The sequence below is a fragment of the Lepus europaeus genome, chromosome 18, assembly GCF_033115175.1.
Source record: "Lepus europaeus isolate LE1 chromosome 18, mLepTim1.pri, whole genome shotgun sequence".
Lineage (NCBI taxonomy): Eukaryota > Metazoa > Chordata > Mammalia > Lagomorpha > Leporidae > Lepus > Lepus europaeus.
The window spans coordinates 43,560,954-43,585,961 of record NC_084844.1 but is presented as its reverse complement, the minus strand read 5'-3'; the positions used below and the strand labels follow the sequence as shown (position 1 = coordinate 43,585,961).

General features: G+C 56.1%; 2 protein-coding genes across 2 annotated transcripts in view; one reads left to right on the top strand and one right to left on the bottom strand.

Annotated features, from left to right (window-relative positions):
• Positions 1-617: 617 nt before the first annotated feature.
• On the bottom strand, positions 618-22,774 carry SLC13A2 (solute carrier family 13 member 2). The gene is made up of 12 exons (XM_062175650.1): positions 22,633-22,774; positions 9,027-9,155; positions 7,831-7,967; positions 7,511-7,719; positions 6,135-6,315; positions 5,906-6,028; positions 3,962-4,186; positions 3,697-3,785; positions 3,367-3,488; positions 2,272-2,433; positions 1,575-1,712; positions 618-1,148 (listed from the first exon to the last, which is right to left on the bottom strand). The coding sequence occupies exons 1-12, from the start codon at positions 22,732-22,734 to the stop codon at positions 984-986; spliced, it is 1,782 nt and encodes a 593-aa protein (XP_062031634.1). The 5' UTR covers positions 22,735-22,774; the 3' UTR covers positions 618-983.
• Positions 17,333-25,008, top strand: part of SLC46A1 (solute carrier family 46 member 1) — a 50,361-nt gene continuing 42,685 nt past the window's right edge. Inside the window, exon 1 of the mRNA XM_062175652.1 lies at positions 17,333-17,683. The gene's annotated coding sequence lies outside the window, so the exon portion shown is untranslated. The remainder of the gene's footprint in view (positions 17,684-25,008) is intronic.

The following is a 25,008-nucleotide window of genomic DNA, read 5'->3' as shown; positions in this document are numbered from 1 at the left end:
CTGCCTGTACTGGGCTGCTCCCGAGTCTCACCTGCACCCTTCTTGCTGCAGGCTGCCCTGTGTGTGAGGGTCCGTGTTTCTGGGCGCCCAGCTCAGGTCAGCCTGCCTCCCCTGCGCCGGTGGGACTGGTTTTTCCAGCTGGAGGAAGGGTCGGTGAGGAATTGGCAGGGGCAGAGGGTTTTATGTAAATGCGCAGGGAGTGCTCTGGGAACGGGGAGGCCGGTTTTCCCAAAGACACGCAGGGACTGGCAGCTCCCAATTAGCCGGGCTCAGTGATGTCAGTGCTGCTTCCCTGGGTGGCTGCGCCCACTCTGGTCAGCCTTGGCAGGGGTGCCCGGCCATTACCTTCTCCCCTGAATGGGAGGGGTGCCGGGGGGGACGCCACACAGGAAAGAGGCCAACCCCCTTCCCACCAGACTCCCCAACCACGTGCGGGCCAGCCTTGGAGATCGCCATGGAAAAACATCCCAGACTCTACTGAAAAAGACTTTAATGGGGTTGATATTGTAGCCCCTGGAGGCTGTGGGGACCTCAGCAGGCCGGGCCAGTCCCAGAGGCTGTTCCCATGGCAACCACTGCAGGCCCCCTCCCCCTCCCAGGCACCGCCAACCCTGGGTTTCAATAAATACAGTGCACAGTGGGGTCTGGTCACTAAACTGGGGCAACAAAGTCCTGGGGAGCCAGGCGGGGTGCGTGGTGCTGTCTGTGAACGCACACGTGTGTGCTGTCAGCTGTACGCATGCTGGGACCACAGGCACACACAGGGACCCCCCCTCAGTCATGCTTACGTCACATACCCTCCTCACACGCATGCCCATACACACACATGGATGCACACGTTCTCCTCCAACACACGGAGCTGAGCGCACACGCCTTCCTCAGTCACACGCCGGGGGCTGCAGCTGCGGCCCCTCCCGGCTCCGAGGAGTGGGGACAGGGGCAGGTCTTTAGGGGCCCAGCCAGGTGCCCCCCCCACCCCCGGGCTACGGGCTAGGTGCGGTGGGGGGGCTGGCCAGGCAGTGGGTGGTGGTGTTGGAGTGGGCCCACGAGGGGAAGGTGTGCAGCTGGAACATGGGCACGCCCCAGCTGTTGATGGCCAGCATGATGACCAGCACCCCGATGATGTTGAGCATGAATCCTGCCCGGGCCTGGGGGGTGAGAGCCGGCTTGATGGAGCAGGCACTGGGCGGGGGAGGGGGCACCCATCCCTCAATGTCCAGGGGTGCTCAGGATACTGCCCCCACCCCGCCTCCAGCAAAACTCTCCCTGGGAAGTTCTCCCATTGGCCACCCCTTGCGCCACTCCCAGTGCTAATGTTGAAAAAGGAGATTGCTCTGAGCTTCTGGGGCCCTGGCCTTGTGTCTGAGTGTGGGCACCTGGCACCCCAGAGGCCCCCCCCCCCCGCATTGTCCTCACCTCTCCACCCGTGCAGGCAGGGCCTGGAGACGTTCTACCTGAGGGCTTGCTTGCAGGACTCCCACCCACCATGGGGCTTTAAGATACTTTGGGGTCTGCCAGGATGGACACATGGGGCAGGGAGGAGGCTGAGGCACTCCGGCCTCCCTGCCACTCACCATATCAGACACTCTGAGGCCCCCAAAGGAGAAGACGATGGCATTGGGTGGGGTGGCCACGGGCAGCATGAAGGCCAGCGACGAGGCCAGGGTGCAGGGCAGCATGACGTACAGTGGGTGCAGGCAGATGGCCTGAGCCTGGAGGGCACAGCGGGCCGCACTGGTCTCTGTCCCCATCCCAGGGCAGGAGGCACAGCCCCTGGGGTCTCCTGCTTCCCACCAACCCCAATGCACTCTCCGCCATGAACCCACCACTTCTACTGGTGACCTGGGAAAGGCCCCTTGACCTCTCTGGAGGGGATGAGTGTGCGCCCTGCCCTGCGGGGTGTGGTGAGGGGAGGGGCCCATAAAACGGATCTCAAAGGGGCTCTTGGGGTGTCATCAAAGGCTGCGGGAACGCGCCTGGGGAGGAAGGGGCTGGGGACGCTCCAGGGAGCAATTTCATCCTAGTACCTCTGGCATGGCCGGAATGGGGGCTGGGGTGGGGAGGTGGGTGAGGCCACTCCAGAGGTGACTTCACCAGGAATGGGGTGAGTCAGGGGCTGGAGTACCTTGGGGCCCAAGGTAACTCAAGAGCTTGGGGGAGGGTGGACGCTGAGGGGTCATCTCTAGAAAAGACGAGGAAGTGCACAGAGGACCCATGATGGAGGTGGGCTGGAGGGCTGCCTGGAGGAGATGTTCCTGCAGGGCTGCTCACCATGGAGGCCAGGATGGGCAGTAAGAGTGTGGTGGTGGCCGCATTGCTAGTGCACTCGGTGAAGGTGGCAACCAGGAGGCAGATGATGAGGACAGTGGCAGGAGGCGGTATGTGCTGCAGCGGCATCAGCTTGTTCCCCAGCCACTGCGACAGGCCCGATACCTGCGGGCAGAGGGAGTAGTGTGGGAGAGGCAGGGCACCCAGAGCCTTCTACCTAGGCTCTGGGAGGGTCCTGCTCCTCCCCCCCCCCGCCCCCCAGCTCCAGAGGCAAAGCAGTTCTGAAGGGGAGAGAGGAAGCTCTGCTCTCAGTAGGGGTGATAGGCAAAACTAGGAAGTGGCCTGGGAAGCCCAGGCCTGGGGGCCCCGTGTCCTCTGCCCCCCCAGTCTCTCTCAGGACATCGGGGACAACCTCAGCCCTCTCCTCGCCCACCCCAGCAGTGAGCTGGGGGCAGAGGGGACCTTGCTCCTGGCAGGGAAGGTCCTGGTAGAGGCTGGGAAGAGGCTGGTGGTGGGGGGATGGGGTGGGGTAGTGGGGGGCTGCACAGGGTCGAGAGAGCTTCTCGGGCTGCCTTGCGGCTGTCAGCGCGGGCAGCAGGGACGCTAGTTCACTCAGCTCTGGCCACTGTCAATGGCTGCACCACCTACAGCCCCGAGTCCCCTGCGTCAGTTGCTTCCTGTCTGTGCAGGGATGGAGCTCAGCCAGAACGGAGGGTTTCTCTCTTTGGGATGGAGACTCCCGGAGAAAACTGTTCACTGCCCAGAGCCTGGCTGGCCGTGATCATAGCGCCCCCTGGTGGCATCCGCGGGCAGATAGCGTGAACCCAACACCAATTTTTCCGGGAGCAGGCCCTGGGCTTGGGCTGGGCCGAGTCTCCGGGAGCAGGCCCTGCCCCTCTGAGAAGCCCACCTTCCCTGTGGCTTTGCGAATGGACTAGCGAGGCGTCCCGAAGTCTTGTGTTTCTTCTTCCTCCCCTCTAACCAAAATCTCTCCTGCTGTTAGGGGGCTCCTAAGTGGGGATCAGGTTTCTTCTCTATGGGGTGGCTGCTGGGCCTCCCTCAGGCGGGCTGGACAGAGGGCTGGAGGGTGTCCCTCACCTCACTGCCCTTGGCCAGGGCATAGCCGCCGCCCAGCAGGAGAACGATGTTCCAGGGCATCTTCTTGTTCACCAGCTTCCAGTTGAGGAGGGCAGACGGGGCCTTCAGCCTCCCTGGGTTGTCTGCCCCCAGGTGGAAGAGGACAGGTCACCAGGACTTGCTGCCCCTCCACTCTGGGCTCCTCTGTGTGGGTCTCTGCTGGAGCTCAGCGCACCCCGGTTCTACAACAGCCCAACTCCATCCCCGAGTGCCCCTGCCAGCTGTGGTCCATTGCATGCCCGAATAGGGGTGCTGCCCAGAGACCCTTTCCTGCCCCAGTCAGGCACTTACCTGGGTCCTGGGTCAGTCCTGGGATCTTGGAGGGCACCATGAACAAAAGTACTCCAATGAGGATAGACACTGATCCGTCGGACACCATGCTGTGGGGGAAGAGTGGGCGGGCTTAGCGGCCCAGGGGCCCAGGGGTCCAGGGGCTCAGGGCCTCAGGCAGGAGCGGGCCGGAGGAGCCCTCCCAAGACATCCTGCAAGCCTCCCCCACGCCCCAGTGTCACCTCCCTTCTCAGGTGGGTTCCACGGCCCCGGTAGCAAATCTCACACTCTCCCGTCGGCGTCGGAGAAAATCAGGTTGCCCCAGCCGTGGAAGAAGCCTGGCTCCCGGGTGAACCAAAGCACCACCAGGATGACAAAGAGGATGGACACAGCCTTTTCGGCAAAGGACATGGGGCCCAGCAGCCTGTGCTGGGTCTGGATGACACGGTAGGCCGCCTGCTTTCGCTCCTGCTCGTGCTCCTGCTCCCTGATGCCGAAGTTCTTCCGGAAGCTATGGGCAGAGGGGCAGGGGCGGCTCATGAGGGGCCCCCCACCATTAGGGAACGAGGGCTCTGAACGCCCACGAGGTCAGGATCCAGGCCTGCAGAAGGTGTCCCAGGGGTGCTGCAGTAGAGCCCTGGGTCTGCCCAAGATTCTGGAGGACAGTGGAAGCCTCTCGGGGAGCTGGGCTTCCCCAGGCCTGGCCATGCCTCCCTTTGTCTCATGGGCTCCCCCCCCCCCTTCTCTCTAGGGCTCCCTTACGCTGAGTCTCACTCGCATCCCTGCGTAGAACAGGTTGAAGAGGATGGGGCAGCTGGCCTCAAGCCGCCCTCTGGCTCACAGCGCTGCTCCTCCAGCAGCTTTTCAGGAAATCCTCCCTTGCCTGTCCTCCCTGCTCTGTGCAGCCTCTGCCAGCCAGAGCCCCACCCCCACTGTCCTCGGAGGCGCAGGGGACTGTGGTCCGCTTCCTCGTGCCACTCACTTCACTCAGGTTGACATTAAACTTTTCGCTTGAGTGCATCTCGGCTTCCCTGCGGGACTGCAAGTTCCTCAAGGGCAAAGACCGTGCTCCCCACAGCACCAAGTCCTGCACGGGGCCTGGCACTGTGCTGAGCTCTTCAACTACTGTCTTGCCTTCTGCTTGCCCCTAACCTCCACCCAACCTCACTGCATCTGCTCCAGTGATTTGTCCGAAGTACAACAACAATGCTTAGATTTTTCCAGTGGTACCCCACAGTCTGGGAAGGAAGAGCAAACAGCAGACTGTACCACAGTAACATCCTACCACCGCTACCATCCTGTATCCATGGCAGACATCACTAATCAATCACAGACTCAATTCCAACTGAGCCTTGGCCGGGTCCCCATGATTTTTAGCTCAGAACTCCAAACAGTGACTACCAGGGAAATAAGAATGAAATATGTAGTCTATGCTTGGCCTCAAGGACAGGGTTCACGCTCTCTGTGTGATGCAAGAGAGCCTGTGTATTCTTCCTCACCTACTTCTTGGCCTACGTGTTGTGATACTCTCTTTGCTCTTTGTGTGTCAGCCTCACAGAACTGGAGTTCCCCCAAACATACCATGTTTTTTCTTGCCTCTAAGCATTGTACAAGCTTTTCCTGCTGCCTGGAATGCCTGCACCCCATTCTCCAGTCCTGCAAGCTTCATCTCAGGCATCAGCTACACCAGGAACCTTCTGGAATCCCCACCACCCTGGGCTGACTCAGGTACTCCCCCTCTGTGCTGCCACAGCACCTGGACTTTCCTCTGTCGTGGTCCTCACCGCGTCATCACCTATCAGAAGGGGAGCTAGGAGGACAGGGACAGAGCCTGACGCCTCCTAGTGTTCTTCTAGTATGTGCACGGCCAGGCATACAGTAGGAGCTCAGCAAATGCTTCTGTAAGTGACTATAGTCAGTATGTGCTCTTTAAGAACTCACCAAAGGATTTGGAGCAGCCTAGCAAGGGGCTAGCCTGGGCATCAGCTCTGTGTTTCAACCCCAGCACTGAGAAGTCTAGCTACGCTTCTTAGGCCTCTGTTTGCTTGTCTGCTAAATGGGGTAGCACTCTCCAGCTAGTAATTCCCTCCGGCAGGAGGCCAAGTGTGCAGGGACGTTGGGAAGGAGGGGCTTTCTCACTGGCATGGTCATTTTCCACATCTCGACCCCACTGGAGGCGTCCAGGGGTACAGGGAGGGACTGGGCTTCTCTTACCCACTCCACCACTCACTTGATGCCCAGGAAGAGGATCTGCAGCCACAGCCACGACAGCAGCAGCAAGATCACCATGATGGGGAAGGCAAAGCCGAACCAGGAGGCAAAGTTCACCATGTTGGGGTTTTTGGGGAACAGCCTGTGGGGGACGCAGTGGGCCGCTGTGTGAGGGTGCCTGGTGACCATCCAGTTCACCTTCCTCCCCCCTGGGGGGGGGACATGGAGGACCCACTTCCGTCACTCACGAGCTCATCTGGCCTTGCAGCACCAGGTTGGGTGTGGTGCCAGTCAGTGTGGCGATGCCCCCAATGCTGGCCGAGTAGCACACACACAGGCTCATGCCCTGGGAGAACCGGAGCTGTTCCTGGGTTATGTGCTCCCCTGACTCCAAAGGAACAGCCGGGAGGGGCTGGGCTTGCCCGTTATCTGGGAAGAAAGGAGGGCTCTGGTGGGCGTGGCCTCGGGGTGACCGCGGAGGAGCGCCACTGCGAGGGGCCACTGCCAGTGAACAGCCCAGACCTGGGCTGGGAGCAGGGCAGAGGCCATCTCCAGATTTGAGGGGGCCCAGCATCCCCCTGGGGCTTCTCTGGGGCAAACTCTGGGGCACCGTGAGAGAGAGAGGAGAGAGAGAGAGAGCGAGAGAGAGAACTCTTCTCCTGGTTGGGTGACCCTGCACCTTGGTGTGCCCAGAACCCAGCGGATCCCTAGCGCGAGAGCCTTGGCATTTTATGTATTTGAGAGAAAGAGGCAAATAAACAGAAACAAAAATCTCCCTTAGGGGCTCCCTGCAGTGCCAACACCCCATCTGCGTGCTAGTTGGAATCTTGGCTACTCCACTTCCGACTCAGCTCCTTGCTAATATGCCTGGGAGAGTGATGAAAGATGGCCCAAGTGCTTGGCCCCTGCCACCCATGTGAACTTTGAAGTAGCTCCTGGCTCCTGGCTTTGGACAGGCATAACTCCGGAGCTGTGGCAGGTGTTTTGGGAGTGAAGCAGCGGAAGGAAGATTCTCCCTCTCTCTTTCTCTGTAACTCTGCCTTCCAAATAAAATAAAATAAAATAAAATAAAATAGAAGAAGAAGGAGGAGGAGGAGGAAAGAAAGAAAGAAAGAAAGAGAGAGAGAGAGAGGGAGGGAGGGAAGGAGGGAGGGAGGGAGGGAGGATGGAGGGAGGGAGGGAGGGAGGGAGGAAAAGAAAAGAAATCTCCCTTCCACCAGTTAATTCCCCAGATGTCCTCAACAGCCTGGAGCTGGGCCGGGGCTGAAGATGGGAACCAGGATCTCAATCCAGGTCTTGCACGTGGGTGGCAGGAACCCAAGTACTGGAGCCATCACTAATATCTCCTAGGGTTTGCATTAGTAGGAAGCTGGAATGTGGAGCCAGAGCCAAGCATGGAACCCAGGTTCTCTGTTGTGGGATGCAGGTGTCCTAACTGCTAGGCTAGATACCTGCCCCGGGTCTTGGCATTCTACAATCAGGAGTTCCAGGTCAACCAGGACAGATTGGTCACTGCACCTCTTGCCTCCTCTCTCCCCAGGCTCCAGGTTGACACCTCTGGGAATGGACAATCTCTCGGAGGCTCCCCTAAGAACCAAGGGCTGGAGGCAGCGGCTGGCCTCACCTTTCTCGTCCACCTTGGTTGTTTCCTTCTGGGGACTTGGTTCCTGGAGCTCGAAGGTGGGGTTTTCACTGCCCTCCTCCACGTTACTCTGTGTGTGGTTCAGCTCCTGCAGCACGGCGTGCGCGATGGGCACCATCATGGCCGTGCTGGCCGTGTTGCTGATCCACATGGACAGGAAGGCCGTGACCACCATGAAGCCGAGGATCAGCCTGGGACAGACAGACAGACACACGCGCCACTGTTCCAGCTCCCTTCTGGGCCTCTGGTCCCAGAGCACCACCCCAGCCCAGGCTCTCCCCGCCTGGTTTGTGGGGACTCACAGGGCAGGCCGCACCCCAATGAAGAGGAGCACCCGCAGGGCGATCCGCTTGTGCAGGTTCCAGTGCTCCACAGCGATGGCTAGCAGCAGGCCCCCGATGAACAGGACGTTGGTGTCCTTAAGGTACTCAAGGCCGACCTGGAGGCAGGGACACTCCTGAGAGGCGGCCTGACCCTGGGGTCTCCCACTGTGCGCCAGCCACCTACACTCCACAGACTGGAATCTCCCTGGGCTCTCGGCACCAAGTGGGAATGGCCTTTGAATTGTCTGCCGTTTGGTATTCACCCAGTCCCCATTTTTTTGTTTGTTTTTGCCAGACTGAGCCTCTCTCCCTTTGGGAACAACTGAGAAGAGCTCTAGCCTGATTCCAATCATGCTTCGCTCCTTGGACTGGGAGTGAGAACATTCAGAGGTGTTCTAAGCTACGAGAGCAGTGGTCCTCAAACTGTGGTCCCTGGGCTGGCATCTTGGCCGCTGTCTGGAACGTGTTAGAAATGAATTGCTTGAGCCGTGCCCTAGATCTGCTAAATCAGAAACTTCAGGGTAGGGGCTAGCCATCAGTGCTTCAGCCAGCCCTCCTGGTCATTGATGTTTCTTCAAGTTCAAGAGCCACCGGACTCAAGAGGCCGGCACCGTGGCTTAACAGGCTAGTCCTCCGCCTTGTGGCACCAGCACACCGGGTTCTAGTCCTGGTTGGGGCTCCAGATTCTATCCTGGTTGCCCTTCTTCCAGGCCAGCTCTCTGCTATGGCCCGGGAAGGCAGTGGAGGATGGCCCAAGTCTTTGGGCCCTGCACCTGCATGGGAGACCAGGAGAAGCACCTGGCTCCTGGCTTCGGATCAGCATGGTGCGCCGGCCGCAGCGGCCATTGGAGGGTGAACCATCGGCAAAAAGGAAGACCTTTCTCTCTGTCTCTCTCTCTCACTATCCACTCTGCCTGTCAGATAAATAAATAAATAAATAAAAGAGCCACCGGACTCAAGCACTCAGGTTCTGGGTCAACAGACCTCCACCTCCATGGCCCAAGGGTGCTCACTCCCACTTTGAGTTAACTCAGCACCATTTACACACTCAGCCTTTCTAGAGTGGCTTCCCCCTTGTCCTAACCCCTCTCTCAGTGCTCTCTGTGTGCCACGCCGAGGGCCTCCTTGTCTGCTGATGCCGAGGGAAAGTCACCTTCCCGTCCCTGGGGGCTTACCTCAGAAGCTTCCATGATACCCATCATGGGGAACAGGCAGAGGGGCAGGAGGGCAGTGACGGCCAGGGGCAGAGCATCAGTGCACCAGAACAGTGCCATGAGGATGATGGCGTAGGCACAGTAGGCTTCCTGTGGGCAAGGGCAGCGTCACAGGTGTCAGAGGGGTGGGACTGTGTCCTCGAGTCACGTCCCCTCCTGCCACCCAGAAAACCCAGGCCACTAACAGCATCGGGAGAGCTTGTGAACCCCATGGCCAGTGACTCTCAAGCCCAGGGGCCCATCTCATGGGTTGGGCCACCACCTGCGACACCGGCATCCCATATCAGAGCACTGGTTCAAGTCCCAGCCACTCCTCTTCCAATCCAGCTTCCTGCTGATACGCCTAGGAAGGCAGCGGAAGGTGGCCCAAGGGCTCTGGCCCCTGCCACCCATGTGGGAGACCCTGATGGAGTTCCAGGCTGCTGGCCTTGGCCTGACCTAGCCCTAGCCATTGCAGCCATTTGAGGTGTGAACCAGCGGAGGGATCTCTTTCTCTCTGTCTCTCCTTTTCTGTCACTCTCCCTTTCAAATAAATGAAATAAGTGTTTAAAAAAAAAAAACAAAACAGCAACAACAAAACAAAACAAGGCATTCACAGCCTCGCCCTTGACCTTGGGGCCACAGACATTATCAGGGTGAGTCTGGATGGAATGGGCTCTCAGATCCATCCAGCCTGAAGGCCTGCAGGGGATGCAGGCGAGGGTCCCAGTGGGTTGGGTGCAGCCAGTGGAAGAAGTGCCACTCGGTCTATCCGGCTCTTACTGCCCATAGGAGCAAGTCTACTTGTGGCCGTGAGCTGCGAGAGGTTGGAGTTCGTTCTGCAGCATCTGGATCCTTGGAGCTCAGGACCCAGAGGACTTTAGAGCAAATCCTGTCTGGGAAGTTTTGGGAGCCGAGCCTGGCGGTTACACTGCACAGCTACACAAGTGCCGGTCACAGCTCTGGACTCCGTGAGAGGTTCCCAGGCCTGGGCGGGGCGGGGAATTGGATCTTTGGGTAGCAGGTCCCACTGCCCTTTCCCTCACCAGAAGTCCACAGGAGCCTGACCTCAGGGCTGGGAGGGGAGCTGGCACGGAGGCCAGACAGTGGGCCCCAGACGGCAGGGGTCCAACCTTTGCAGAAGAGCAGCTCCCAAGGCTGGGGAATCATTAACCAGCAGGGGGGCTCCGGGGGAGAGGGCACCCGCATCCCAGGTCATCCAGGGCTAGGCGCTTGCCCATCTTTGCACGTAGGATTAGCAGGGCAGCAGGGCTGGAGGGCTTCTCCTTTTCTCCCCACCCCAGCTGCCCTGCCCTTTTCCCTCCTCTCTGCAGGGCATGGGCTGGGAGCACCCCTCACACCCTCAGCACCCTGAAACCTGGAACAGATCCCCTGGGGTGGGAATGGGAGGTCAGGAAGAGGAAATTGTTGTGGATTGAGCAACTCCTGGAAAAACTCACAGCCATTAAGGTGGGTGTGGTGGTCCCACTTTATGGGTGAGCTCAGAGTTAAGTGGCTGTCAAGGGCGCAGAACGAGGGAGGTGCCGAGCGGGATGGAAACTCGGTGAGGAGTCCGGATTGCACCCAGGAGCAGTCCCTGTGTGTGCAGGACAAAGGGGCTGCTGAGTCCTCCCCTCAACCAGGACTCATCAGACCCAGGGGTGGGGCCACCTTGACCCTCGACCAGAGACCTGCCCCTCCTCCCCCAGCTGCATTCCGCATTCCGCTGATGCTGGGGTTTCTTCATCCCCTCTTACCTGCCTCGGGCTAAGGGCAGGCCAGCCCCTCTGCACCCTGGCTCTGCACAACAAGAATGCTCTGGGACAAAGGGGTGCGGTGGGAGGGCGGGCAGCTGGGGCACTGCTGATCTAGGCACTGTGCTGTGTGTGCCTCGAATGCTTGAAAACCTCCCCCACTGAACTGCTCTACCAGGCGGTGACCACTGTCCTCGTTGCACAGAGGAAGAAAGAAAGGGGAATAAATGAGATAAGCGTCTGGAGTCACACAACCTCAGAGGAGAAGCCAGGCTCTCTGGTTTCCTGGGCCCCAGCTTTTATCTTCTACTTTGAGCTCAGTCCTTTGCACTGCCAGAGGCATGAGGGGCTCAGAATCCACAGCCATAGGCCCTGCCTGTCCCCTGGGGCTCTGTGCAGGGGCTTTGCTTTTTAAATTTTTAAAAAAATCTATTTACATTTTATTTGAAAGGCAGAGAGAGAGAGAGAGAGAGAGAGAGAGAGAATGATCTATCTGCTAGTTTTCTCCCCAAATGCCTGCAATAGCTGGGATTAGGCAAGGCTGAAGCCAGGACATGGGTGGGAGGGACCCAAGCACTTGGGCCATCCCCTGGTGTCCCCCGTCCTGTTCGCACTGTTATCGGTGGCTCTGTCACAGATATTTAGTTGGGGCCATCAGATATTGGGTCCCTGCCTGGATCAGTTCCTGGAGCTGTCTCACGACACATCTCAACATGCTGATTGCGTCTGTCATGATTTTGAAATTATGGTAGTTACTTTACCAGTGCCAGACCTTGTTTATTACATTAGAAAATGGGTACATGTGTTCCTGAATTGTAATTTATTTTTTCATATTCTGATAACTCTATTTCAGAATAATTGGTTTCCTTCAAAATTCTACACATTTTACCTTGTGCATTTCCAAGCAATATTCTGAGAAGGGCAGGAACGGAGACCCAGGGAGGCCTGGCACTGCCTTGTTGTCACTCCCCGACCCTGAGAAGCTCTGGGCAGGGGGTGCAGTTCCTGTGCTCAGAGAGCCCTGGCTCAGGCAGCAGCCCCTTGGGTGCCAGCTGAGAGTGGAGCACTGGGGACCCTTTCTCCTGAGCCCCACTGGCAAGGTCAGGGTCCCCAGACCCAGCAGCAGGGATTCGGGGATCAGACCTCTCTCCGGAAGCCACCCTGGCATCCTCTCTGCCTTGCAGCCCAGCTCTGTGCAACTCGAGCTGGCCCAGCTCAGCCGCAGTCTATGGCTCGGGACCCAGCTGGCCCACATGCCGGACCCTGGCTCACAAGCCTTCCCAGGGGTGGGTGGGCCCTGGGCCTCTCCGTGTTCTCCAACCCCTCATCCCACAAACACCCTCTCTGAGCCAGGCCTCCATCCCGCTGCCTACCCCTCACCTGCTCCCTCTGACTTCTTTCCAGCTCTGGGCCACTAAACTGGTCCAAGCCTCAGCAGTTGTCACCAAGCCTCCTACAACAGCTTCCTTATTTGTCTCCCAGCTCCCTCTCTTGCCCCTGAAATCCCTTCTCCTTGCTGTAGTCAGACCTAATTTGTACGCCTGCCTCCCAACACGGGTCTACACAGCTCAGACCCCTCAGTGGCTTCCTGCTGTTCTTAGGCCCCTAAGCTCAGGTCTGGTCCGAGCCTGGTGTCTTAATGCTCTCCTCCCTTGCCCTCTCAGCTCCAGTCACAGTGGCCCCTCTTCAGGCTCCTAAAGCATTCTCCCCACACTCCAGCCACAGGGCCTTTGCACCTGATTTCCTCATTCGGACCTCTCTTCCCTTCCCCCTTCTCCTAGTTGATGTCTTTTTCTTGAAATCCCAGCTCAAACATTCCTTTTTCAGTGAAGCTGGGGTAGAGCCCCCATTTCACACCAGAAGCCCCATGCCACTTTTGCACAGCATTACTGCAGTTTTGGGAACTAAGTGATTAGTGTCAGGCTTTATCCCCAGGGAGCAGAGGCTAAGTCGGTTTCTGCTCACCTGCACAACAGAGCTGACACTGAGTGGAGGAGGGAGTGAACCCAGGCCCTGAGGAGGCACAGGAAGGAAGTCTGCCAGCCCTGTGGGCTGCCCAGTGATCAGCAAAGGACCAAGACAGGAACCGGCAGAGGGACTTCCAACCCGAAAGCCGGCACCTGGCTTCCTCTGTCATGCGGAAGCTCACGTGCAGGGCTGAAGAAACCCAATGCCCTCTTCCAGGCCAGCTCTCTGCTGTGGCCAGGGAGTGCAGTGGAGGATGGCCCAAGTGCTTGGGCCCTGCACCCCATGGGAGACCAGGAGAAGCACCCGGCTCCTGCCTTCGGATCAGCGTGGTGCACTGGCTGCAGCGCGCTGGCCGCGGCGGCCATTGGAGGGTGAACCAACGGCAAAGGAAGACCTTTCTCTCTTTCTCTCTCTCTCACTGTCCACTCTGCCTGTCAAAAAAAAAAAAAAAAGAAAAGAAAAGAAAAGAAAAGAAAAGAAAAAAAAAAGAAACCCAATACCCAGTGCTGTAGCTGTGTGTCCGTGGGCAATTCACTTAACCACCCTCAGCTTTTTAATGTTGGGGGGAGGGGGAAATCCTTCATCTACAGCATCCCCAGCTGCGTGGTCAGGAGGGTGAGGAGGGCTGACAGAGGTGAGTATGTAGGAATAAGCTGTACGCAAGTGAGCAAATGGCAGGGTTGGCGTTGGGACAGAAAGGTCCTCCTGGCCTGCCAGGGAGCCAGGGTGCATGCATGAGGCACAAGTGCAAATGTAGCATGTGGCAGGGCATGCGGGGCTGACTCTGGACCCAGGCGAGCGGCAGGTGCGGGCCATGTGAGCGACTGTGGTCATTCACCCACTGTGGGCATGGCACAGCCTCCAGGTGTCAGGCGATAGCAAATGTGCCCACATTCTCAGAGGTGTCACAGCTCCTCCCTTCTAGTGATTGAAGGATAACCCAGGGGCGGGGATGGGTTGACATGCAAGGGGCCACTCTGCTGTCCCTGGCAGGCGGGGATGCTGATGGAATGAGGTGAGGCATGAGGTGGCAGCCTGCCAATGCCACTGCGGAGGACAGACCAGAGGGGCAGGGGCCCCTTCCCGGAGCCTCCTGTCTGGGTTGAGGGAGCCTCAAATAGAGGGGCCACTGAGCAGGTTGTTGAGGATCCAGCAGGAGTTCAGTGAGAGGGCACAAGGCGTTGCAGCAAAGGAGTAAGTGTAGAGGGAACAGATGAGCAGTGTTCTCAGAGGGACGGACACTTGGGAAGAAGCTTGTGTGCCCTGAGAGGGATCTAGGCCCTCCCCTGGAGGACCGGAGTGAAGACGGGAGGCCCTTGAAGTGTTTTAAGAACAGAGCGGCACAGTCAGGCTGGTGCTTTACTAGAATATTCCACCAATGCTGCCCTATGTGACATAAAAAAATATGTGCATGAGTGTTAATATATTCTTAGGGAAATCTTGGAGTTAGTTCTTACCCCTTCCCTTTAAAAAAAATGTATTTGAGAGGGAGGGAGAGAGAGAGAGAGAGCAAGAGAGCAAGCTCCTATCTGCTAGTTCACTTCTCAACTTGGCACATGCCTGCAAAGCTGCAATGATCTGAGCTGAGCTGGGGCCAAAGCGAGGAGCTGGGAACTCAATCCAGGTCACATGGGTGGCAGGAAGCCAGTTACTTGAGCCATCACGTGCTGCCTCCCATGGTGTGCATGAGCAGGAAGCTGGCAAGTGGAGCTGGAGCCAGCAGTCCTGCCCCAGCATTCCAGTGCGGGATGGGGGCTTCTTAACCGCTAGGCTAAACACCCTTCCCTCAGCCTTTGTTTTATTACCAGGCACTCCTTGCAAATGCCCTAAATAAGATACCAGGGTCTTCAAACAGTCTGTGGATAACAGAACTAAAAGGTAGGTAGGTTTCTTTGGGTGCAAAAAAAAGTTGAGATCTGTGCATGGGCTATGGAGGCGCTCCGGGAAGTTCATGGGGAATGGATACTGTGAAAAAGCCACGAATGGATTTCCAAGTGTTTTGCACCAAAATAAACTTACCTTTTAGTTCCATTTTCCACAAACTTTTTGAAGCACCCTCATACATAGGACAACAAAGGAAACCAAATGTATGGAAATACAGTGATGAAAATACGAAAACATGCTGGGGGATGAAACCATTCCAGGAATAACAGACGGTTGTCGAATGCCTGCCACTTGGCTGAGGCCACGCAAAGAGGACAGTGGTCAGTCTCCAAATAGAACCCGGCCCAGAACCTCAGCAGCAGTCGGGGTTTGCTCAATGACTGCCAACTTTCCTACGTTTGGGTCCCGCCCTCTACCCCCACTTGCGGCCCAGAGCCAATCCGACAAAGGCAAATGCGCGCCCCAAACCAACCCCCCTGGGCGCAGCGCTCCTGCTTCGCCTGCCCACGGCTGCCTCAGCCGCGCTCTCCCCCATCCTGGGCTCGTTCTCCTTGAGGTGATCTTTTCATTTCGGCTTCTTTATGTAAATGGCCTCATTGCATCACCTCCTGCTCTCAGCGGCCTTTGGGAGGGAGACAATGGATTCTGAGTGTCAGAGAAGGCGGAAGTGGGCGGAAGAGCCCTGACATCACGCTCTGGGCCCGGGCCAGGCCCGCCGGTGCCCACTGAAGAGCAACACGCCAGCCGGAACAGCGAGGAACAAAGCATTCCCACACTCCTCCAGGAATGTCTTCCTCACAACAGCCCTGGGCCTGGCGGCTGGACGGAGTCCAAGAAACCAGACTGCGAGGACTACCTGGCTTGCCAGTTCCTGGCCTAAGAGGTGCTCATCACAAGGGCCAGGATTTAGTAACGGGCAGGGGGCAAAGCTGCTCTCTAGTCAAGAGGTCTCCCCCACCGGCCCCCAGCCTCTGAGGCGGGCTTCTCCTTTAGTCCTAGTCCTACTTCCGGTCCACCCCGAGGCCAGCAAATCGGCCTCCGCACACCCTCAGGGTTGGTCCTGTACACACAGTGACCACAGTGCGTTTCTCTGGTGGGAGACCAGACACAACTTCCTGTTTCCTAGGTGGGAACATCCGGGGCCGTCCTGACCACAGCAGCTGCGTGAACAGGGCCACGGAGAAGTTGGGGTGTTCACGTGGTGCCTGGAGCCAGCTGGGATGTTCCAGGGGTCCAGGAACCAGACTAAGAGAGGAGGAAGGGAGCGAATGTTTCCTGAGCCGGTACCGGGTCCTCCGCGTGTGAGGGGCATTTCCGGAAGTTTGAGGAGAAATCCATAAATGATAAGTTTGTTTTGGTGCACAAAATAATATTGAAATCTGTGCATATTTTTTTCATAACACACATTTTACATGAACTTTTTGAAGACTGCTCATGTAAGAATTTCAAAATTTTTCGCACCAAAATAAACTTATTTTTAAACTCCATTTTCCATGAAATTAAACAAAAAGATTTATTTATTTGAAAGGCAGAGTGATATAGAGAGAGGAAGAAAGAGAGATCTTCCATTCACTGTTTCACTCCCCAAATACTCGCAATAGCCAGGGCTGGGCCAAGCCAAGCCAAGGCCAGGAGCCTGGAACTACATCCTGGCCTCCCAGGTGGGTGGCAGGGGCCCGAGCTTTTGAACCATCACCTGCACTAGCAGAAAGCTGGATTGGAAGCGGAATAGCCTGGACTTAGTCCTAGGCACTGCGATATGGGATGCAGGCATCCAAGCATCAATTTAACCTGTCACTCCCTAACGCCAGCCCCTTCCGTGAACTCCTTAGAGGTCAGCCCTGTGTGTTATCTCATAGCATGTCATCTACCCGACAGCTCTTTGGAGAGGAGAGGACTTGGAGCAGCTCAGTGAGGTCACATACTGTACATGCTTCCGCGTAGCTTTGAATTCATATCTATCTGGCTCCAAAATCCATGTTTTGTTCCTTGAACTCTGCTTTCTCGACTGGATACTCAGGAAATAACAGATAAAGGGTCCAAATTCCTTGTCCAGTCTTCCTGTCCACAGTGAATCACTGTCTTAGGGGCTCAGGAGTAGCTTGCCTTAGAGGAAAAGTAATTACGCACATTTCACTTCTATTTTTACATTATTTATGTAATTTGAGAAGGAGAGAGAGAGAGAGTTCTTCCATGCACTGGTTTACTCCCTACATGCCCCCAACAGCTGGCGCTGGGCCAGGAGGGAATAAGGAGGTAGGAACTCAGTGTGGCTCTCCCATGGGACTAGTAGGGATCCAAACACTGGAGCCATCACCCGCTGCTCCCAGGGTGTGCATGAGCAAGAAGCCGGAAACGGGAGCAGAACTGGGACTTGAACCCAGGCACTCTGATATGGGAATGTGGGCGTTCCAAGGGTTGTCTTAATTGATAGGCCAAAGGCCTGCCCCATCACCTGGATTTTAAAGGTTCTTGTGTTCTAGAAGTACACATGATTGCAATTAAGGACTTCTCCTTCTGCTCTGACTGTAAATACAATATATTGATTTCACCGGGCTCTGTCCCGGCTGACATTGCGTCATGGGGAGGCTGGTTTTACAGAACTTCCCTTTGGGTCCCGGAAATCATTTGCTTTTTTACTCTGAAGTGTTAGCTGTTCAACCTCTTAGCAAGTTATTTACCCCTCATTGCCCTGAGCATACAATCCCCACTCCCCCCCTTGGCCTTGTAGGACTAACACTGGCTGACCAGCAATCTTGGCCTTACTTGGGCCCTCCGAGCAGCACTGGCCTAGTTTATCTTTTGCCTGGCCCTGGCCCTGGTCCTTTGCACTCGCTACATGTTTTGCCTGGGTGGCTCTTCACCTAGAGCTGTGCTTAACTGGCCCTTGCCAGTGAGGTCCGGGGGTAAATACCACCTCTGAGTGGCCTTCTCTGAGCACCCTACTGGAGCAGCCCTGCCCCAGGCCTGTCAGACAACCTGCTGGACTGTGTGCACAGCTTCAAGAAATGTGTGGAAGAATGGAATTAAAAGGTAAGTTTACTTAGGTGCAAAAGTAATTTGAAATTCCTCTCTTTGTCTATTTTTCTCTCCTCTGCCTATCTCGAAAGAGAACAGAAAGGGGGGCAAGGAGGGGAGGGGAGGAAGAGAGGTGTTGGCATTTAGCCTAGTTGTTAACATGCCTGCGCACCTCATCAGATCACCTGAGTTCAACTCAACTCTTGACTCCAGCTTCCTGCTATGCAGACCCTGAGAGGCAGCAGGTGGATGGCTCTAGTAGTTGGGTCCCTGCCACCCATGTGGAAGGCCCCAGCCCTGGCCCAGCTCCTCCATTGCAGGCATTTGGGGGAGTGAGCCAGTGAATGGGAGCTTTCTCTGTCTCTCTCAAATAAATAAGACTCAAATGCATTCAAATCCACACATATGGAACAGCAGCATTGTGGTGTAGTGGGTTAAACTGCTGCCAGTGATGCTGGCATCCCATGTGAGTGTCAGTTCGAGTCCTGGCTGCTCCACTTTCTATCTAGCTCCCTGCTGGTGTGCCTTGGAGAGCAGCGGAGAGTTGCCAGGTGTTTGGGTCCCTGCACCCATTTGGAAGACTTTGCTCCATCCTTGGAACTTTGCAGAGGGAACAGATGAGCAGTGTTCTGGCTGCCCTCTGGATGACATAGCACCCGTCTCCTCCTCCGGATTGTAAGCGGCTTGAGGACACAACCTTCCTGGTCATTGTCAGCAATGCCTGTCACAGGGCAGGAGCTCAGCAGATGCCTGGAACTGCAGAGTGGTCAAAGGATTAAGAGATTAGCTGACAGCTAGATGGAGGAGAGGAGGATAGCTTGAGGGGAGGGGGCCCCGATAAAGGGGTACCACCCTGGACAGCCTCAGGCAGAGACCTGAGGCCAGCTTCTAGTCTAAACTTTTTGTTCTAGCTGAGCCTTTAAGCAAATTATTTTACCACTCTGAACCTCAGTTTACCTGTCTGTAAAATGGAGATAATGCTAGGAGCCTCACAACAACACAGAAGCTTTTGTGAGAAATAAATGAGCTAATGCTTTGAAGTGGTTGGCACAATGCCTAGACCTTAAAATAAACTTAATAAATGTGAACTATTAAATATTATGGACCCTGCTCTGAGCCTAACCTGGGTTCCGCCTTCTCTGGTACATAGAACCATATGCTAAGTGCAGGGCTTATCAAAGTCCTCTTGTTCATGTGCCTTCCTTCAGGCATATAACAAGTATTTTTTTGGAGCATTTTCTGTGTGCCATGGATTCCCGTGCATGGCACAAAACACAGTCCTTGAGCTCACAGAGCCTACGTTCCTGTGCATGAAATCAGAGAATAAGAATTCTAGAAGCAGACAGATAAGTAATTTCAGAGAGCAGGGACGGGCATCTGGTGCAGTGGTTAAGATGCTGTGCTGTTCCCTAGGGAAGTACCTGGGTTCAATACTGATTCTCTGCCCCTGACTCCAGCTTCCTGCTAATGCAAACCCCAGGGGGCAGCAGTGACGGCTCTCGTGGTTGAGTCCCTGCCACCCACCAGGGAGACCTACATTGACTCTGGGCTCCCGTTTTTGGCCTGGCCCAGCCCCAGCTGGTGTGGACATTTGGAAAGCAAACCAACAGGTGAAAGCTCTGTTTGTTTCTCTGCCTCTCAAAAAGTAAATAAATTTTAAAAAATAAACATAATTTCTGAGAGCGGTCACCCTATACAAAATAAGAGTTACGTAGTAAAGAATGATGGCATGGTCAGAGGAGGCTTTGTTGAAGCCGAAACTAATGAACGAGATGGAGGCACGTTGGAGAAGGCCATGGGGGTGGGGGCAAGGCTGGGGAAAAGCTGCCGCCGAGGCGGGAGGCAGGGCGTGGGATCTGAACCTCGGAGACTCACGGCTGCTCCGATTTTACTGAGTTTCATTCTGAGTCTGATAGGCAGCCGGTGCTGGGTTTTAAGCAAGGCCGTGGCCTGCCCTTGTGTGCTGGAAAGATCACCCTGGCTGTCAGATGAACGGCCTGGGGAGGGGAGAGGCCGGTGGAGACAACGAGGGGCGGGGTGAACCTGTTGAGAGCACCAACGGCCGGCCCCAACGTAGAGCTCTGTTGTCTGGCTTATGATTTTCCGACTTAATGATGGTGTGAAAGTGATACGCATTTGGTAGGAGTGTACTTCGGATTTTGAATTTTGATCTTTTCCTAGGCCACTGATATGCACCCTGATTGTCCCCTGTGGCGCTGTGCAGTCAGAAGAGTAAACACCCCACACCCTGCAGCGGGCTGTAGCTGAGCTGGGGTGCCATGGGTCACATGTACTGAACACATCTCCACTGAGAGATTTCAACCTACTGTGGGCTTCTCTGGCTGCAGCCCCAGCAGAAGACAAGGCACATACATCTGTCTTGTTTGGGGGACACCTGCTGGTGTAGGAGGCAATGAAAGAAAGAGAGGAGTAGGCCGGCGCCGTGGCTTAACAGGCTAATCCTCCGCCTTGTGGTGCCGGCACACCAGGTTCTAGTCCCGGTTGGGGCGCCAGATTCTATCCTGGTTGCCCCTCTTCCAGGCCAGCTCTCTGCTATGGCCCGGGAAGGCAGTGGAGGATGGCCCAAGTGCTTGGGCCCTGCACCCACATGGGAGACCAGGAGAAGCACCTGGTTCCTGGCTTTGGATCAGCGCGATGAGCCGGCCGCAGCGGCCATTGGAGGGTGAACCAACGGCAAAAAGGAAGACCTTTCTCTCTGTCTCTCTCTCTCTCACTATCCACTCTGCCTGTCAAAAAAATAAAAAAAAAGAGAGAGAGGAGTAGAGAGTGACTCTGGGATTCCATCTGGCCCAGCGAGGGAGCTAGCTGGAGCCTTTCTCAATGAGGAAGACTTTGGGAAGAGCCAGCTGGAGGTGGGCAATCAGTATGTTGCTGTCTACAGCAGCACGTGCACGTCCACGTGGGAAAGGGCATGCCTCTTACAAAGCAAAGGTTTGAGTGGAGGAGGTGCCCAGTGCGAGTTGGATAGCTTGTTTAGAGGTTGGGACTGGGGTGCAGACTGGGGACCCATGAGCATAGAGATGCTTTTCAAAGAGAGAATAAAATCCCCAGTGGGGAGACCCTGGGAAACGTGGACCTTCAGAGGAGGAGCTGGGGGAGGCGGGAAGACAACGAGAAGAAGGGGTCAGCAAGGCGGAGAAGAGGGGTGAGGGGCGGGGCTGTGTCAGATGCGACTGAGACGCGTGAGGAAGGAACGCAGGAACCGGGCAGACTGGTGACATGGAAGTTGATGGGGGTTTTGGTCTCAGGAAGAGGAGAGAAGTGTGGGTGCAGTGCAGCACTCTTCCTAGCGGCTCTGTTGTGAGAGAACAGAGGAAGAAGCATCTGGAGGGGCTGTGGATGAAGGGTGGCTCTTGTTTCTCCAAGGGGAGGTTATTACAGCACCATCACAGGCTGCTGGCAGAGATCAGAGCAAAGTGCTTCAGAGGGGCTGGCCTCCCACAGATAAGACCAGGGGAGATTGTCTGCTGGGTCAGGATGGCAGGCATCGAGTGTGTGCCAGAGGCAGGTGCAGCACCAGAGGCAGGTACAACACCAGGTGCAGCACCGGGCGCACCAGAGGTGGGGCGGGGGCCACCCACCAGCTGTGCTCCACCAAAAACCATGGCTTCTAGCACTGACTCGGGTTTTCCTGTGTGGGCTTAGACAGGTATCCAGTGTTTCTGGGTTGTGCTTCTCCAGAATTAGTGGTGGGGTGGGGGTGAGGGTGGGGTGCCAGTTAAAATCACAGCCCCTGTCTGGCTTCCCTTTCGGTTAACACACCCACCCCAGCCTGTCTGAAGATCCATCTGATGTGGCCCCAGTGCAGGGATAACACTAGTTTTGGTCTGAGATGAAGGTCATCGCAAAAATCAGCCAGGCCTTGTCACTCACCAGGTATCAGGGTCCCGGGGGCTGTGCCACTACCACCCCAGCAAAAACAAAATCCTGACTCAATTTCCCTATCTGTGACAAAAGGAAGAAAATGGCTCCTTGGGCCTTTCTGGGAGTGTGGGTGGGGCCGGGGTGATGATTCTGTGCCAGCCTTCAGGAGGTGGGGGTGGAGAAAAGACAGCCCCAACTTTGGCGCCAGGCCACGCCCCACTCTGCTACTCCCAGCCATGCCTTTGCCAGAGGCAGGTTTCCTGTAGGGCTTAAGCTTTAAGACCCTCCTCTTGGAGCCACCCTTCCCAAGCCTCTGCTAGTTCTTGATCTATACTTTTGTGTTCTTTTCCCATAAAGGAGGCCACAAAGGTATATAATGCCCAAGCTCCACATCAGGATCTGTCCTATAGCTTCGAGTAAGTGACTCAGCCTCACTTTCCCCACCAGTAAAATGGGACTATCAGCTGTGCCTCGGGAGATGGGTGAAAAGGGTATACAGTGAAGGCTCAAATAAATGAGAGATGAAGTTATGACTGCTGCTGTGGGTGGGGAAAGGAGGCACACCTGGCTGTGCCCAGCTCTCCCTCCATCCAGTGCACGGCCTTTGCACTGCCCACTGGCAGGGTCCCCCTGCTCGGCAGACTTAGCTTGGAGGTCACAGGTATTCTGCACTCTTAGATTCACACCCTACTGGCAGCCTGCTTTCTCTACTCTCCTTCCAACTGTCTCCAGACCCTGTCACCAACCACCCCCTCGTCCCTCACAGAGCCCAGGCCAGGGCAGATCAACCCCATTTGCCGCCTCCTGCATCTCCTTCATGGGCCTGACTTCCTGTTTCCCACGCAGCCTATTTCAAATGCACCTAAGCCATTCCTACCAGGCTCCTCTACTGAGAGCTGAGCAAAAGCCGCCTTTGATGTCTTAACCCTCAGCCCCCGGTTGGCCCAGGATGTTACAGCCTCTGTTTCAGAGTGTGGGGATAAGAAGGTTGCGGGGTCCTAGGGATACCCCATCCTGGCCCGTACCGTCCTTCTCCTGTGCCCCTGGAGTTGTCCACATCCAGAACCTTAAGTCCTTACCTTCATGGGGACGAGGATGGGCAGAGGTAGCAGGGAAATGGGCAGAAGGAACACGACCAGGTACATGCGATAGGCCCACAGGCCCTGCCAGCAGGTGGCCATGGTGTGGACAGCGAGGGCTACAGCCTCCAGGAGCCGGGAACTGCAGGACCACAGGCACAGCAGAGCCAGCAGGTAGCCCGGGGCAGGCTTATATAAAGCCAGGCCAGTGTTAACCATTGACCCACCCTGGCAATCAGAGAGGTTTTGGAGATTGGGAGGTGAGAGTAAGGAGGAGGGACTGCAGGCGGAGTAAAGATCAGGAAGACTTTGTGAAGGGAGGAGGAAAGACCGGGAGCAACGGCTTCGGGTTCCTTGAAGAAGCTAAGCCCAGAGTTAACTCTGTCTGTGCTCAGGCTGCCCAGGGCAGCTGCTGGAGGAGTGGGGAGGGAAGAGTGGAGGATTGCAGGGCTGCCCCACAGGGGGTGCACCCACACCCTCCTCCCAGCCCACCCAGCCCCTCTCCTTTGAGCTTCCCAAAGCCAAGTTCTTAGTAGGGCCCTACCTACAGGGCCCTGGGAGGGGTGTCCCTGCTCTGCCCACAAGGACATCCTGCCCTCTAGGGGTTTCCAATCTAAAATCAAGATCAGCAGGAATCAAGAAAGCTGTCAAAGTTGTCTGGTCTGGCTGATTTGTGCTCACTGTGCGACCCCAGGTCACTGGCTTGACTTCCCAAAAATAGCTTTGTTGCTGAACAACGCCCCCCACCCAACTAGGCAGAGGCATTGCTGCAGAACCCCCACATGGATCCACCTGCCCACCGCACAGAAAGCCAATCCACGACAACGCGGTAATGGAAGAAAGTGGGTGTTTACTGCGCGGCACAGAGCAAGGAGCCGTGCAGCTGTGGCCTACTTCCCAGGCTCCCTGTGGAGTTAGGGGAGAAGGTTCTTATAGAATGAAACTGAGGCCGAGAGGTGTGTGATCAGCTCGTGTCCAAGCTCCTGGTTGGTCAGTGGCACTCGTGACCTTCCCTTGATTGGTCGGCGGTGCCGTGCTCTGTAGGGAATTTATGGTGGCCAGGTGGGCTCTGTTTGTCTGGGGGTTACGTGAAGGTGGCAGTGACATTCTGCCAGGACCTGGACCTCCCCTACACAAACCACCCCGGATAATACTGGCCATCAAGGTTCTTATCTATAGGAGAAGCGAATGACCCCTTGAATTCAGTGATTAGAACCTTGTAGAGCCAGGTGGACCACTCCCTCAAGTCAGTGAATTCCTTGTGATAAGAGACAGGCAAGGGCACCTTGGGCTAAGGGAGACAAGATGCTAGGTCCTGTTTACATGATAAGGGTTTGGTTTCAGCTTCTGCATCATGCAAGCTCACTTTACGTATGTTTAAGTGTGGATATGTGGCAGGTATACAGTTAGGATTAGTTTCTTTCAGACCTTTCCTGGTTTCCCCACGCCCATAGAAAACCCAGGCCGGTGCCGTGGCTTAACAGGCTAATCCTCCGCCTTGCGGCGCCGGCACACCGGGTTCTAGTCCCGGTTGGGGCGCCGGATTCTATTCCGGTTGCCCCCCTTCCAGGCCAGCTCTCTGCCATGGCCCGGGAAGGCAGTGGAGGATGGCCCAAGTGCTTGGGCCCTGCACCCGCATGGGAGACCAGGAGAAGCACCTGGCTCCTGGCTTTGGATCAACGCGATGTGCCGGCCGTGGCGGCCATTGGAGGGTGAACCAACGGCAAAAAGGAAGACCTTTCTCTCTGTCTCTCTCTCTCACTATCCACTCTGCCTGTCAAAAAAAAAAAAAAAAAAGAAAAAAAAAAGAAAGAAAAGGATTAGTTTCTTTCAGACCTTTCCTGGTTTCCCCATGCCCATAGAAAACCCACAAGGATGGTCTTATATCTGGAAACAGCCCCTCCATCCATCCAGCCACCACCAAGCAAGTTTTGGGCATGAGTTACATATCCAGCCATAGCTCAGTGATAAGCCTGCAGAGATGGAAAAGTTGTTAAAAGTTGTTAACAGCTAACATTTATTCAGCATTTAGTATAAGCTAGTGAGATACTATTTCTTTTTAAGATTTTATTTATTTGAGCCGGTGCCGCGGCTCAATAGGCTAATCCTCCGCCTGCAGCGCCGGCACACCGGGTTCTAGTCCTGGTCGGGGCGCCGGATTCTATCCCGGTTGCCCCTCTTCCAGGCCAGCTCTCTGCTGTGGCCCGGGAAGGCAGTGGAGGATGGCCCAGGTCCTTGGGCCCTGCACCCCATGGGAGACCAGGAGAAGCATCTGGCTCCTGGCTTCGGATCAACGCGGTGCGTCAGCTGCAGCGTGCCAGCCGTGGCGGCCATTGGAGGGTGAACCAACACCAAAAGGAAGATTTTTCTCTCTGT

What these genes read in the sequence shown, in the direction of transcription:
- SLC13A2 (XM_062175650.1), bottom strand. Translation starts at nt 22,734, where the DNA reads ATGGCCACCTGCTGGCAGGGCCTGTGGGCCTATCGCATGTACCTGGTC. An exon ending in TCCGACGCCGACGGGAGAGT is followed by an intron (nt 3,786 to 3,961) that starts GTGAGATTTGCT and finishes CTTCCCCCACAG; the next exon opens with CATGGTGTCCGACGGATCAG. An exon ending in GCCTCAGAGTGTCTGATATG is followed by an intron (nt 1,149 to 1,574) that starts GTGAGTGGCAGG and finishes CTCACCCCCCAG; the next exon opens with GCCCGGGCAGGATTCATGCT.